The following is a 15,506-nucleotide window of genomic DNA, read 5'->3' as shown; positions in this document are numbered from 1 at the left end:
CTGATGATTTCTATGGCTCTCCAGCTCACTGAGACGTCTGTGTGGTGCACTGGGCTGTTTTGAGTGTGCAAGTGAAGTGGAAAACTACGGAATTATGGAAGTGAGGAGAAGCACACTGAGGAATGATTGCAAACACCCCAAACCACAGTCTGAGGTACCTCAACACCCACATCAGGACTTTCTTTGAAGCAACTGAGAATAAATTGCAGCTGCACCCCCCTTCCCCCAACACACACTCTTGTGCTGGGACCGAAGAGCTCCTGGGGTGTGGGGGGACTAACAAGTGCCTGTCTAGAGAAGGCAGTGTCAAGGAATGAGGTACCTGACACTCCTCAGCCTCTCTGCGATCTACGTCCCCTGCTGAGTTAGTAAGAGGCACGTCATAGTCTTAGAAACAAAGAAGCACACAGTGAATCAAAGTGTGCAAAGGAGACTCCAGAATCTCACTGTCACCAGGAGGGAGGCTTTTGGATGGCATGCGCTCATTTCAAATGTTTTAGAGTCTTGCACAAAAGGCAGTAAGAAGAAAACCTGTTAGCTTTTTGTCCCTTACTAGAACTTTTTTTTCTGCCTTAGGGAAAAAACAATTAAGCCCAAAATCCTGTACTACCCACGGCAGGCACCAGCAGAGTGTGTTTTGGAAATAACGCTCTTGTCAAAAACACTTTAAGGCACTTAAACAGGTATATCATATTTTTTTCTGTAAAAAAATAAAATAGGCATCAAAGCAACATTCACAAGGACAAGTCCTCAGAATCCCCTGTATGTACAATGCTGTACATATATGTACATGGCTCCAGGAGGACGCTGCCTGAGTCATACTGTTGGCCTCGTCAGCTTCACTCCCTGTAAGACAGGAAAACAGTTCACAGTTGGACAGTGTCCACAACCAAGGGAGAAATGTCAACTACTACCAGATAATGTCTGCTACTGGAAAAAGAGGCCACTGATAGACCCTAGTTTCATCAGAGGACCATTATATCATCATTGGAAGATGGCAGGTAACCTTGATGAGGTGAGGCCTAGTGGAAGATACTCAAGTCATTGGGGGGGGGGTGCCCTCAGAGGGGAATATAGGCCCTTGGTCCCCCACCCTGGGTTGCAGAAGTGTATACACTCCAACCATGAACCTCGTACAGGCCCCAAAGCAACAGAGCCAAAAGTCATGGGCTGAACCCTCCAAAACAAGGAACTAAACTAATCCTTCCTTCTGTCTAAGCCCTGGGTATTCACAACAGCAACAGAAAGCTCAGAGGCGCACGCACTCAGCTGGACTATATCACCAACCTACCCCAGGAACAATCTTCCTCAGTCTGGCCTATCTACGTGTAGGCCTCTGCTCTACACTGGATGGGTATTTTGGGGCTTGTTAGTTATTGTTTACAAAGCAAAGGTGGCCATGACACCCCGAGGGCAGATCTTAGGGTTTATTTTACTAGGAAAATAGTCCAGGATTTCTGCTTTATTCTAACTTAGTCCAGTTAAGTCTCAAAAGTTTGAGGCATTTAGAAGACAATCTACTCCAACTAATCTTTTGTTTACCGTGACTGAATGTTGCCAAGAATAATCGGATTTTCAAATGATTTTTTCTTGTTGTGTGTTCTTTTGTGGTACTGGGTATTGAATCTAGGGCCCCACGGCCTTGAATTTGCTTTTCCATGCCTCAGTCCCCCAAGCAGCAGTGAGGATTACGTAAGGCGCAGCTAATTTTCTTCCCTTTTTTCGTCAATATTCGTAAGTATACACTCTGAGGGGGCAGCATACACAGACACTGATAAGTGGAAGAGAAAGATCTCTAAGGATGGTGAAAAGTGAAGAAAAGAGAAACGGAAGCAATCTCCTGCGGAGTAGGAGGCTCTATGGCTGGCATAGTACCTGGCATTGCTGTCCACTAAACTAGAGATGACATCAGAGAGGCTAAACATCTCGGGTAGGACCCCCGAGGCTTACTGTGAGTCTTCTGAGAGTGACATTCAGTTTCTGTCTTTGTGTTATAGTTATATGGCCAAATAGAAACAGTTTATCTAGTCCTTAATCTAGCACCAAGTTACCACAGGACTTTGGGCAAATTTTTCAATTCTTTCATCCTGTTTCCCAGCCTTGCACATACATCTCAATGGGTGTGCACCCTGTGGCACCCTGTCACTCACGACACTAGGGACAGCACAGTGTGCTTTGCCACTGGCTGTCTCTTCTCACATATCTTCCATTAGTAGCCACCACTTGGGGACACAGAAGTTACTCCTGGCAGGCCAAGTCATGAGGTGAGCACCCCATCATCACACCATGCCCTGCACCATCTAAAGTTCTTCGAACTGTTGATTTGAGTATTTTGAGAGTAAATCTAAAGGACCTACGTACTATGCCATAATAACAGTGCTACGTATGGTGAAGCTAATACTGTGTGGGCTCTTTTGATTGTTACTTTTGTGTTCTAACCCCAAACACAGTTTTACCCTATTGGAAAATTAAAAGTGAAAGTGGCATTCTGGCTAAGACCAGTGTCAACCAGTTTCAGAAAAGCATGGATGAAAGGCTGTGGGCCACAGGTAAAGGAAGGGCACAAGAGGTGATGGCTCATGCTTGAAGCCTTCTGTCAGGATTCTCTTCCATACAAGTGAGCTACAGAGATTAGAAAACCGCAGTACAAGCATCACTGTCTTTTCTAAGAAGACACTCAACACTCATTCTTCCTCATCAATGGATGCTATTTATCTGTATCACGGATTTATCTGTACGTGAGTGTGAGCACACACAGATCCTTGTATGCAGGTGTCTTCTTCAATTGCTTGTTATTTTTTTGTTTGTTTTCAAGACAGTTTCTCTGTATTGCCCTGGCTATCCTAGAACTTACTCTGTAGACCAGACTGGCCTTGAACTCACAGAGATCCACCTGCCTCTGCCTCCTGGGTGCTGAGATTAAAGGCTACCATGGACTGCCTACTTGCTACTTTATTTTTTGAGACAAGGTCTGTCCTTTGAAGGTAGCCTGGCTTGCTTTCCCCACTCAGTCATCTCCCCCACGCCCTGTTATTTACTTCATGAATAAAACAGACTCTAGAATAATGATATATCAGAGCAAAGTAATAAGTATGTGAATCAGCTGAATCCAGGAAGAAGACTTCAGTCTGATCTAGAGCCAAGTCAGACCTTTCTAGGGTCTCACCTTTTGCCTCGACACCATCCAAGACTTTATAGTTGGCACTAACACACTTCCCAGGAGGATCTGGGCCGGGTGGTAGATGAGCAAGGGCAGGGATATCAGTGAGAGATGGTCATGACCTGCAAACACAATCTTCAGCATCGGAATTCCTGTTCAACAAAGAAGACAGAAATCAGGGGCAAAGTCAGGCATCCGACTAACTTTCAGAACTCTGGAATAGGTTATTACTGCATTTCCCCATGTATATTCCCAGACCTCAAATGGGAAGCTGTCAAAAAGAGCCAACAGACCTATTTTCCTTTCAGGACATAAGGCGCAGAGTTCTATCTGGAGAAGATGAAAAGGGAGGGTGGGTGGTTTGTGCTCGGTGGCAGAGGTACCTCGCACTGAAAACTGGCAGTTCCTTCTTCAGGAGGAGGAAGACTATGAACTGGTCTCTCTACGAAGATGGAAAGGACTCAGAGGAGGTTAAATGTGGTGTAAGTATGTTGGTTGTTAGGATCTCCAAAGATACTCTGTGTAGACAGCTGTCATGGGAACACACTCTGGCTGGGCAAACACCCTCAAACTGAAGCCTGGACCTACAACTGTTAACCATGTGCTCTACCCACAGTTCCTGGAATTTATCCTCACGGTCAGGGATTCCAATGTGCTTTCCAGTCACAAAACAGTTCTGTAGGTATCAGGCAAGCTGCAAAACTAGTGTCCAGTGACGACTCCGTGGGACCCAAACAGATAAATACTCAATGGAGTCTGCCCTTCTGTTCTAAAGAGTGGGGTGTGCCCACTGCTAGGCAACGCCCCCAGCGCACATGCTTGGCCTCTTTAGCAGCACAGACAAAATCGGCTGGAGCGCCATTGTTCACTGTTTCACTCGGCCGAGCTCCTCAGGACTGCGGCACCCGGCAGCTCTCAAGCATGTGGTTAGCACTCGGCTTTCTTCTCGTTTTCCTGAAAGGGTCTCTGAAAAGGGCCCACACGCTTCAGCATGCTGTAGTACATAAATAACTTTCATTACAGCACAACAGGGAAGGATGGGTGTGCCAATTATTTTTAACACCGTAATACATTTCAAACTTTTATGCAAAACTGTATTTCACGGTTGATCTCTTTTTCATGGCCACACAAAGCCCTGCTGCAAACTGAATCCGCATCCCTCAAACCTCTCCCAGGGCTTCCCTCACAGGCATTTAGAAGATGTCTTCTGATTCCATGTGCACGAAAACACTCAGAACAAACAACGACAACAATCAGACAAAGAACAAAATAAAATAATAAAATAAAATAGGTACTTAAAAAAAAAGCTTAAAAATGCGCTGCAAAGTTCGCATAGCCTTGGAAGGTAAGCAGTGGGCACTGAGATGTCAGTTGGACCCCCACCCCTTCTGGACAAGCTCGCCATTGGTGATCCACACGATGATTCTCGGAATCTGGGGTCTCATGAGCTCTGCTGCCCCGGAGGGACTTCCAAGGAGGCAGGAGGGGAGGAGGGTAACCGAGTGTGAGGAGCCTGGAGGCATCAAGCACCGAACGTGTGGGGATCTCTTGTCCTTAGAAGTGGTTAGAACAGCTTTCTGACTGAAATCTAAGGAAATCATTGCTCAGCTAAACCACCCAAGTCACCCTTCTGTCGCATGAATCCAAGCTGTGAGCTTTTCTTTAGCTCAAGTGGGTTCAGAGGAGAAGCCAGGTGCCAGGTGCTGCGGTTACCAAGTACTGAGTGAGCTGCAAGTTATACCAGCGAATGAAACGTGACGCCTGAGGGCCCTGACGAGGCAAAGTAGAGATGAAGGTCACCTCCCCCGGCTGTGCGGCTCACGTGGGTGTGCACGGCCAGGGCAGCAGACCCTGAGCTCCCTTGATCTCCACACCATGAAGGTGCTGGGGTTTCACATGGATGAAGGGCAGAGCTACTGTTAGAGTCACACCAACAGGGCCAGGATTTGACCTTCTAGAAGCTTCTGGTGTGCTGGTGGTCTTGCCCTTCTTTGAACTGAAGGTCTGAAGCTCTCTTGTGCTGCAGGCCCCTCAGTTCCACCCTCTGATCTTCAAACACACCGTCTGTTCACACAGAGTCAGCGAACTTCAGTCCTCTTGCCTAGTGGTGCCCTCAATGCTCTTGGCAGTGTGAGGATGGAGGGACAGGACGGCTCGTTGCTCCTGCTGCTCTGCTTCTGCAGCGCCGGCATCTTCGTGGGGCGCCGGCATCTTCGTGGGGCGCTGGCACTCAGCTTGGCTCCAACTGTAGCTCGCCGTGCTCCCTGGATCTCACCGGAAGCCTGAGCCCTGCTGCCGCTTCTCCAGGCAGCTAGGGGCTGAGAACCCGAACTCCCTTGGTCCCAGCATTGGCAGCTTCCTCTTGTTACAGCCCGTGTTTCCTCCTGGCCCCTTTCTCCGTCCATTTACTGAGCCGATAGATCTATTGTCCTGACAGACCCTGGTGGCCTGTTTCTTACTGTGCCTTGCGTGACAGTCATTTGCCTTGCTTGAATGAGAAGGAATCCAAGATGGCTTGCAGCTGTGCAGACATTTGTCACGTTAAATAGGGCCTTCTCCCACCACTTCATGTGCCCACAGTCCCTCCTTGGTAGTTATAAATCACATCTCCCATCGCTAACCTCCCCAGCAACTAGCGTTAAAAACAGGACTGGAAGTGATATGAGAGGTCAGAAGTCTGCTGTCCAGACGCGATGCCAGGTCCTTCAGTGTCACAGCCGTCTCTGTGATGGGAGGGGCACTCCAGAAATTAAAGCCACTCTATTTGTTTGGGTCTTAAATCTTTCTTACTTTTCCATCATTCAAATACCTACTTTCTTTTTCTATTTTTAGAGTCCTGGCTGAGGGTGATCGTGGCAGACTCTTGGAAAGAGAAGGGTGGGCAACTCAGAGAGACAGCACGTCCCTCACCAGCAGGTCCTGTGACGGGAAATGTAGTATGTTTGCCCCGGGGTGCCTCTGCCAGGAGTCCAGGGATATTTGGGCAATAGCTAGAAGCCACAGATAAGCTACAGGATCCCTCAGAAGTCACCGTACCAACACGGCACCACATTTCTGCCACCTGGTAAGATCTGTCATGTCGAGCCAGAAAGTCACTATAGCTTTTATTCCGGCAGCTTGTGGACAGAGATATATTCTTGTCCTCTTCTCCTACAGGGTGAATAGCTCTCGGGAACATTCATTCATGTACGTATGCATTCATTCCTTCCTTTATTCCTTCCACCGGCGCTCAGGTGTGTGGGCTAGGTACCAGAAGCAGGCTGTACCGGAGCCGGGTGCTGTGGCTTAGATCTTGTGTCCCCTAAGTACCCAGCTGTTAAAGAGCATGGAGGAGCCTGATGAAGTGAAGCCTCATGAGAGGACTTAGGTCATGTGGCTGTGCCCTCAAGGGTCATGGGTCGCCAACCTCTTCCTCTGTCTATTTTTGTTTCCTGGCCACTGTGAGCTGGAGGAGGTGTTCTGCTCCGTCACCACAGAGGTTCAAGGAGACAGGGCTAAGTGACCAGAGACTAAAACCTTAGAAACCATGGGCCCAAACAAACCATTCCTATCTCAATGGCTGACACATTAGGGCACCACGTCAGAATGTCAGCCATTCCCTACTGAGGGCACTCGGAGCAGTCTTAGCGCAGTCTGATGCAGGAAGTGGGGGTGGGGGAGGATGCAGGGGGCCTCTGCTCCCGCCATCCCCTCCTCTAGACCTCACAGTTCCTTTGCTGCGTTATCCCTGCATCCTAGCCTCCATGGGAGCCTCAGGACTCCTCTGCATCCCCTCCGGCCTAGGCTGCCCCTAGGCCTCTGCTCAGCTCCTTTGTTGAGACGCTCATCACTTCTTGGTACCCACTTTATGTGTTAGCCTTCTGTTCGTCTCGTCTCCTCTGAGGGTGCAGCCTACAGTCTCCAGACTGACCTGCAGAGCCCTTCTCCATGTGACCCATGCCAGCCCTGGACTCCTGTGCTCTTATCACCACCAGCAGGGTCAGCAGCTATTCCACAGTCATCTTGGAGGACATAGTAGATGCTCAGAAAAACAACAGCAACAAACAAACAAAAAACACCAAAAAAAAAAAAAAAAAAAAAAAAAAACCAAAAAACCCTCGTGGAATGAATGGGTTTGTATTTTTTCAAATTCATTAATAAAGCTACTATATATACTATCACCTCATTTTTACATTTGTTAATTAAAAAAAACAACAACCAACAATAATTTAAAAACCCAAACACACTTAGTTGAGTTTTCCTTTTAAAGTAAAATTTAAATCCGAGATTCTTTTCATCTTGCTATCAGTACAGTAATATAAATGAAGCAAATTAATTTTAATGCTCCCTGGTACCGATTCTGTGTCACCGTGGTTGACAGGATTCAACCAGACTTTATGAGATGGCATCTGACTTTATGGAAGTGAACACTATGTGCACATTTACAATTTTACAGGGACTTTAAGCTGTCATGCTGAAAACTGTTTATAAAACATTAATCAAAAAATGCCTCTTTAATACAATGCATTGTCTGAAAGATGTTAGAGGCGCACGCTGTAAATGGGTCCCTTTCCTGACTAACGGGATTTCCACAGGAAGCGTCTCCTCACTGCTCGCTGTGCACGCCGTGCGGGTAGATGAAGAGCACTCTCTCTGCACGTTACTACCTGATCTGAGCACTTGGGACATCACTAATGTGGAGTGTGTCATACTTCCATGTCACACATGACACACTCGTCTAAAATTATCCAACAGAGTTTGACACTGCAGCACACTCCATAAGCAGGGTTTTCAACTGACATCTGCCACGCAGGAGCTCCACGTGCGTCCTTCCTTCTAAAGAGCAAGTGAGGGCTTTCTTTTATCCTATACCCAGGAAGAAGAGGATTACACAGCGTGGACAAGAACAAGCTCCCCCTAACTTAAACATGTTTATTTTATGTTCTCTGAACTAGAACACTCCCTTTATGCTGTGCAAAACTTGCAACATTGCTGCCTTATATTAGATGAGATACATTGACTGATGGTTGAGAAATGGGCATTTCCCCCCTAAAACTAAACATGGATTTTCCTTTAACCACTGTGCAAGGCTGTCCTGTGACTCACAATAAAAAGATCTACACTGTAACACTGTTCAGAATTTATCTACAGTACTTGTAGCTGCATAGTATTTTCCTCCCACACTCTCCCACACCCTCCCCTCTTTCTCCCTCCCTCCTTCTCCCTCCCTCCCTCCCCCATGAAATGGTTTTGCCGTCAGCTTTGTTCTACCTGCTGTGTTCATAAGGAGAGAAACGGGCCAGCCTCTTTCTGGCCTCTTTCCCAGCCACATCATCACCCTGCCACCCCGGTGTCCCTGCAGTCCCTGCTGTCACTCTCTTGCCGGGTCTGCATAATTCAAAGCCTGGGGACAATTCTGGGAGTCACGGAGTTCGACAAGTTCTTGCTTCTTGGTTCCAGTTTCCATCTTACCATCTAAGTTTAGCTCCTCGTCAAGTCCAGTTCAGACCAGTCAGGCCTCCCTGTCTTCTGACTCTTCCTCTCATCCACCCCACAAAGCACAGCCAGATTAATCTTCTCAAAGCCCATTAATTAAAGCCAATGCCCTGATCAGGAGCAGAGTGAGTTTCCAGGGCCCATCCATCAAATCCCACACCTACTCAACTTCAGTGAAAGACCATCACAGCTGCCATCATCTGCAAAGCACCACTGCTTGCTCAGGGCTCTGAAGAGTCTCTTGGTACAAGAGACAAGTACAAGTCCTCACTTGGTCCCTTGAAGTAGGTGGTGACGATCCCACTGATGGGGACACAGGGATTTAGTAAGTTCATGCAGCTAAATAACCTCCCTGACCCCTGCCTGTAGCTACGGTAGAAACAGACCTGCTGTAACTGTGGACACTACTAAAGTAAACTTCATGGGGCCTTTGCTGTCACCGGCTCAAGCCTAGAACTTCAAGGTCAACCTAGATGTTGACTTATGTACGGAGGTCCATGGGCTCATCGGGACTTAGCTTGCATCTCCTCCACTGTAAAGCTGGCCTTCCTTCTGACTTACCTCTGAAGGAGGACATACTTTCTAGGCCTATCCCATACTCTAGGAGTGACTGGGGCACCATTACTTTCCTTCCCTAACTCTTCTTCCGGGTTTAAGTATGGGACAGGACTGACTGTTTCAGAAAACGTGAATATTCCACATACTGAAAAAGACAGTTTTAGATCAAATCTGAGTCACTCCACTAGACTCTGAAGCTAACAAATGTCCACCCTGTGGGGGTTCCTTAATCTGTTCGACCTTACCAGTTTTTCTGGGAGAGAAATATATTCATCTGACATGGCAGAGAAAGACAAATCAGACCCACAACATGCATCTGAGAGAGTGGTGAAGTGTCTGACCAGGCCTAGTGCTGAGGGTCTGAATATACTGGTAGGAATATTTGAGTGGGAGACACTGAACCGAGAGATGTACATATTCTACTGAATCACTTGAGTCTTCTCCATCTGAGTGCTTTCTCGGGGTACCACTGCGTTCAGGACGGAGCTGCTGGCAAATCTGGAACTCAGCCGCTTCTCTCTTGTCATGTTTTCCCACTTTGGCTTACTCTGTCCTCAGAAACACCCATACATTTAGCATCCCAGCATCCTGTGCTGGGATTACACCCATGTGCTACTTCTTGCTACTGAAAGTCTCTGTCTGTCCTGAGTTTCCAGGAACGCTCCCGCTTGCCCGTAAGAGTCAACAGGTAGGTCTCTGCCATCATGAACTCAGTATTCGAGGAGCGTGGCTACTCTTCAAACATCAATAAATGATGTCCCCTCACCACCGCACAAGCCCATGCACATTCCCACTCACTGTCCCCATACTTAGAGACACAAGAGTCACAGAAAGACACTAATAAGCATCGGTTTATCTGGTGACCGGGAACATTATACATCACTTCCAGAGCATGAGACAGTGCCTTAGCAAGGCCTTAACCACAGTCTTGGAATTGGCTAGAACAGGTCTAGGCTAGTCCTGAAGTAAGCTAATTTTCAGTAAGGACAGCTAATGTTTCATGTAGGGACTTCATTCTTCCTTACTTATTATTTGCTTATGTGCAGGTGTGGGTACATGTGGGATTAAACTATATGTTGTACAGGTCTGTATGGATACTAGAGGATCAACTTTGTGTGCTTAGGAATTGTTTACCTTGGCTTTTGACACAGGGTTCTTCTCTGGGGCCTGGGTGTACCTGTTAGGATGGGCTGGCTGGCCCATGGGCTCCAGTGGTCTGACTTTCCCCAGCTCTCCAGTGCTGGGCTCACAAGCATGTGCTAGCACATCTGACCTTTTAAATATCCTGGGAACTGAACGCAGGCTCCATGCTCATGCAGTAAGCACCTTACACACGGAGCTGTCACGATAGGCCCAATTTATCATTGTGTCAATGGCTACACTGCTTGTACAAATGGCATTAGAAGTCTAGGGCTAGTCACTCCTGGGTTAGAATCTTATTTCTACTGCCTGTCTGATCTTGGTTAGGCAAGCTACTGTATGGGTCAGGCGGAACCATGTCACCAGACAGAAAAACAGGTAAGGCTGAGCACATTGAGGAGCTCCCTCAGTTCCCATAGGTGAGAACAGGCGTCTGAATCTGCTCCCGGCCAGGTGCCGACCCTGGAGCACGTGACCATGACATTCCACTAAGAGGGCCACAACTAGTCACATAGCACAGAGCTCAGAGTTCTCCATGCTAATGAGGTACCTAGAGGCCTAGAGGGTTTAGCCAATAAGCTTCCCTTCCCAGACATTCCTTCATGCAAAAGGTATTTAATTTCTGATCCACCCTGAGTAAGTTGTATGCATCCATTTTTCCTCCATGAATAAACAGTTTGCACAAGCAAGGGCTCTCTCATCAAGAACCATAGTTGGGGGAAGCCTTTGTTACCAATCCCTGCCATCTAATTGTCCCGCAGAAGGCTCCTCCTCCCTCTGGAACCCACCCCTGAGCTAAGCTAGGACCCCTCTGGCCTGTGGCTCATCGACAGCCCACTCTCAACTCCTCAAGGTTGCCAGCAGCATCTAGGTGCTCAGGAGTTTGGGACCCTCAGCCTCAGCCCTGGTCCTCTCCAGGCTAGGACACTTATCTTAGGCTGTGCTTCTTCCCCTGAGCAGGTATCAGCTCAACACCCCGATGGCAGAAAGAAGGAAAGTAGCACAGAGCTCCCTGTGACTTGTCTCCCTGAGCAGCTCCTAGCACCCCAGCGGCAAGGCAGAATTCAGCCACACAAACTGTTTCACATCAGTAAAATCAACCTATTTCTTCCTTGTTCCCAACTAAAAGGAGGTAGGAGGATAATGTACAACAGTTTACATTTATCTGTTATGTTCCAGATAATGTTTGGATGCAGTGACAGATGGACAAGGGCCCCACCCTCAGAGAGCTGGTGCTGCTCCCCTTTAGGAGGTGGCAATGCACAGGCACCAGGCCGGAGCCAGCAACCAGCAAGTTCCACCCAGAAACGCGTCACTGAAACCGCAGCATACACAGATGACTGGGGAAAAGTGGACCCCCGAAAGTGAAGAGAGTTTAGTTATTTTAATTTGTCTCCCCTTTAGAGGCTATAAAAGAAACACTATGCATATCAGGGTGGGTGTGACCTGCTTGACTTGGCTGCCCATCAGAGGTGTCTGGTGCTGTATAATCTGCATGCATCTCAGAATTACGTTCTGGCTCCATTCTGGGATTTTCCCCAAACTATTCTGGAAAGTCCCAAGGATAACCAGTCAAACTTTTTCAGAGGTCCTTAGAAAAGGGGACAGGATGAAACAGACAGTAAGAACTCTTTAATTTCTTCCTTATCTAGCTGGTGGGCTTTCTGCTCCGACTCACTGAGCATTCTAACATGCAGTCTGGGCACATCCTTGCCTTGGGCTGGTGTTTCACCAGCTTGTTTTCTGTCTGGCATTCCACACGTAAGTGAGAACCTCTGTCATGTGATGACTGCTGTGAGCCACCACAGCATCTGAGCTTGTCAGAACTTCACGGGGACCAGAGAAAAGCATGTTTATCTTTCCTATATAATCAGGCATCCCACAGGAGGTCCAGTGAGACAGAACTCTTAGGACTTCCCTCAGCATCCCAGGAAGCCACAGATTTACCATTTCCAAACTGCTGGACACGGAGTGACCACCATTGGCAAACCCCTCTGTCTCTAGTGACAAGAGAATATCTTATATTAATCTAGCAGGTACTCAGAAAGAGGACAGTACCTTCCAAACCAAGGCCTGAGTTACAGTCATAATTATCTGTCGGTGGCACCTCATAGGAAAGGGACAAAGGTGATGTCAGCTGAGCAGACCATACCCGATGCCCACTGAGCACTCCTGCCTAGCTCTCTGCTGTGCAGGCTCTATGAGGAACTTCCTAGACACTGGCCCTTCCTTCATGCTTGAAAAGTAAAAGTTTTAAAAGTTCCTTTGTTGTTAATGAATAGAATGAAAGAAAGTGAGAAAACACTGAGTTATGAATAAATGCTAAGGGCACGACGAAGAGAAGAAGCCATTTTTCCAGTGATGGAGACTCACTGTGAAGAGGACGCACACAGAGGTCTTTTGGTGGTGACACCTTCTGTAGACCAGGTCCCAGACATAACATGTAGCTCTCGTCTGCTGGCTCGAGGCCCAGTTCTGAGAGCACACATCTGTCAGCTTGTCCAGACTGACTGACTACTACCCTCCTCACAGTTCAGAAGGAAGTGAGGCAGTACAGAGGAAAACACTGGCCCGGGCCATAAGCAGACGTAGGGTTCAGGTGGAATTCGAACATGGATGTGCTGGCTCCAGTCTGTGCTCCCCGTCAGCCTAATTGGTAACTCGCTCAGGGCCTTAGGTGCCCCAGAACAGGGATCTGTGACAATATACACAGAACAGCAGAGACAAAAGCCCAAGGAAGAGAAGGTTTACACAGAACAGCCTGACAGGAAGGGCGCCTCTGTGAACAACTCCTAAGGCTTTACTTTAAACCAAAGTTGTCTGATGACCATTTTCAGCCCATTAGGAAAATTAAAGAGAGTCTTTCTGCCTTCCACGCCTAGCTGCACTCCTACTGCTTTATGAGATATTTTATGTAAATAAAGATGCAAGAAAGCCCAGATGAGCCGCTGGTGTTAGAAACAGGTGTGCTGTGATTGGAAAGGCGGTTAATGAACGGCTGGGGCCAGCGCAGCGCACGCTAACGTGGAAACATTTAATTCTTCGGACTGAGGCCTCGGCAGCAGATGCGGAACCCTCACTTGACAATGCTGCAGAAACGGTCAGCAGGAGGAATTCCGGCTCAACTGAATTGCTGAGCCATAGAGCTTTCTTCAAACACCGCCTGTAACTTCCAGGAGGGGCTACCCTGTTTGTGGAGACTGTAGAAAAGTAGGAGGTCACTTCCTTCCTTTCCCACAACGAGGATAAAAATTTTGCCAATGGTCACACTCAAAAGGTGTGAAAACAGAACACTGAGTGAGTACTTCACACGGTAAAGATAACAAAAGGTCCTCAGACTTCACTTAACACGATCACCACACAGGAGAGGTTCCATTTGATCAGTACGGGGTCCTTGTTTTCCTCAACTGAACTTTAGAAATAAATTTTATCTTCATCTTCCTTGCATGAGTGTTTTGCTTACATGCATGTCTGTGCACCGTATGCATGCAGTGCCTGGGGAGGCCAGAAGAGGGAGCTGTAGCTCCAGTGACTAGAGTTGCAGCTGATGGTGAGCCACGTGGGTACTAGGGATTGAACCTGGGTCCTCCGCAAGAGCAGCCAGTGCTGCTAACTGCTGAGCCATCTGTATAGGCCCCCAGACAACTCTGAAGATGTGCTTCAATTCTATCATCATCACCATCAACAACAACAACAAAACACACTCTTGTCACAGGCGACACAAAACAGAAGCTGACAACTATGACGTGAACATCCACTGATTCTGTCACCGCTAACATGTAAGCCTAGTGTTCTCTACTCTAAACATTCAGTACAGTGAGATGGTAGACTCGTGTAAGCTGTGACCGAGCCCCTCAGTAAGCAGCCTAAGTATGCACTTGGTTTTGCCTTGGCTTTCGGTCATCTTCTAGCAGGGATTTTCTTCTCCATGGCACTGTTCATGACAAACAACGTCAGAAGCACCGGTGCATCCGACACACAAGAACAAGACAGTCGTGTTGGGGAAGTGAACTTCCGTCATTTGTTTTCAGATCCACCTCTCTTTAAAAGGGTGCCTCTGTAGGGCCAGGGGGCGGGCCTGTGGTAGGAGCAGTTGCTGTCTGTGGTGGTTTAAATGCGCTCGGTCCCCACAGGCTCATAGATCTGAATGCTTGGGCATTACAGAGTGGCACTATTTGAAAAGGATTAGGAGGTATGGTCTTGTTGGAATAGGCGTGGCTTTGTTGGAAGAAGTGTGTCACTAGGAGTGGGCTGTGGGGTTTCAAAAGCCTATGCCAGGCCCAGTTCTCTTTCTGCTACTGCCTGTGGATCAGGACGCAAAACTCTAGTTTCTTCTTCAGCATCATGTCTGTCTTCATGCCACCATGCTCCCTACCATGACGATAACGGACTAAACCCCTGAAACTGTGAGCCACCCCCACTTACATGCTCTCTTTTATGAGAGTTGTCTTAGTCATGATGCCTTCACATGAACAGAACAATGGCCAAGACACGGCTCTTACAGAGGACTGGAGAGCTCAGTGGTCAGTGCCCACATCAGGGGGCTTGAAATAGACTGACTCCAGCTCCAGGGCATCCAATGCCCTCTTCTGGCTTCCACAGGCTCACAGCTGACACACATGTACACAATGCACACAAACACACACAAATAAAAATATTAAAGAAAAGGCTCTCACACAACTAAAAATAAAGAAAAAAGCTCGAGTCAGATTTCTGTGTTTCATTTTGGCTTGAAGCTGTTTACTGTACTCTCCAATTTTATCCCATCTTAATGACATAAAACCAGGACAAAATATCCCATTTAGTTTTCTGGCCAAAAGAACTTGAGAAAAGCCTGAGACACTTCTGGAAAGAATGTTTTGACTTCCTTGGCCCCCTATCTTCCTGTTTCCTTCTTTGAACACCTAATAGATGGATTTAATCTGGTATAGGTGATTTTAATTTTCCAAAATAGTACAGTCAATTTTGTTAACAAATGAGAGGTCACAGCCTTTGAGATGAAGGGTGAGAGTCAGTGAGTGTGCTCTGGGGGCTAGGCCTCTGCTGCATCTATCTAGACAGGGTGTTCCTGGGTGTGGGGTGCTCTCGGCTTGTCTACTCCTGGACCATTTGCACATGAGTGGGAAGTGAGCCTGTGATGGATGTGGGGCAGGAGGCATCATGAGCTAGGTGG

The 15,506-nt window shown here is 47.6% G+C and overlaps 1 protein-coding gene across 1 annotated transcript in view; it reads right to left on the bottom strand.

Annotated features, from left to right (window-relative positions):
• Positions 1 to 276: 276 nt before the first annotated feature.
• Positions 277 to 15,506, bottom strand: part of SLC10A7 (solute carrier family 10 member 7) — a 208,354-nt gene continuing 193,124 nt past the window's right edge. The window contains exons 11-12 of the mRNA XM_080936785.1: positions 3,167 to 3,312; positions 277 to 846 (exon numbers count right to left, since the gene is read on the bottom strand). Of these exons, the coding sequence (XP_080792911.1) occupies positions 817 to 846; positions 3,167 to 3,312 (176 nt within the window). The 3' untranslated portion in view covers positions 277 to 816. The remainder of the gene's footprint in view (positions 847 to 3,166; positions 3,313 to 15,506) is intronic.

The sequence above is a fragment of the Micromys minutus genome (genome assembly GCF_963924665.1).
Source record: "Micromys minutus genome assembly, chromosome: 24".
Taxonomy (NCBI): Eukaryota; Metazoa; Chordata; class Mammalia; order Rodentia; family Muridae; genus Micromys; species Micromys minutus.
The sequence above is the reverse complement of the archived record's forward strand: the minus strand, read 5'-3'. Positions and strand labels throughout refer to the sequence as shown.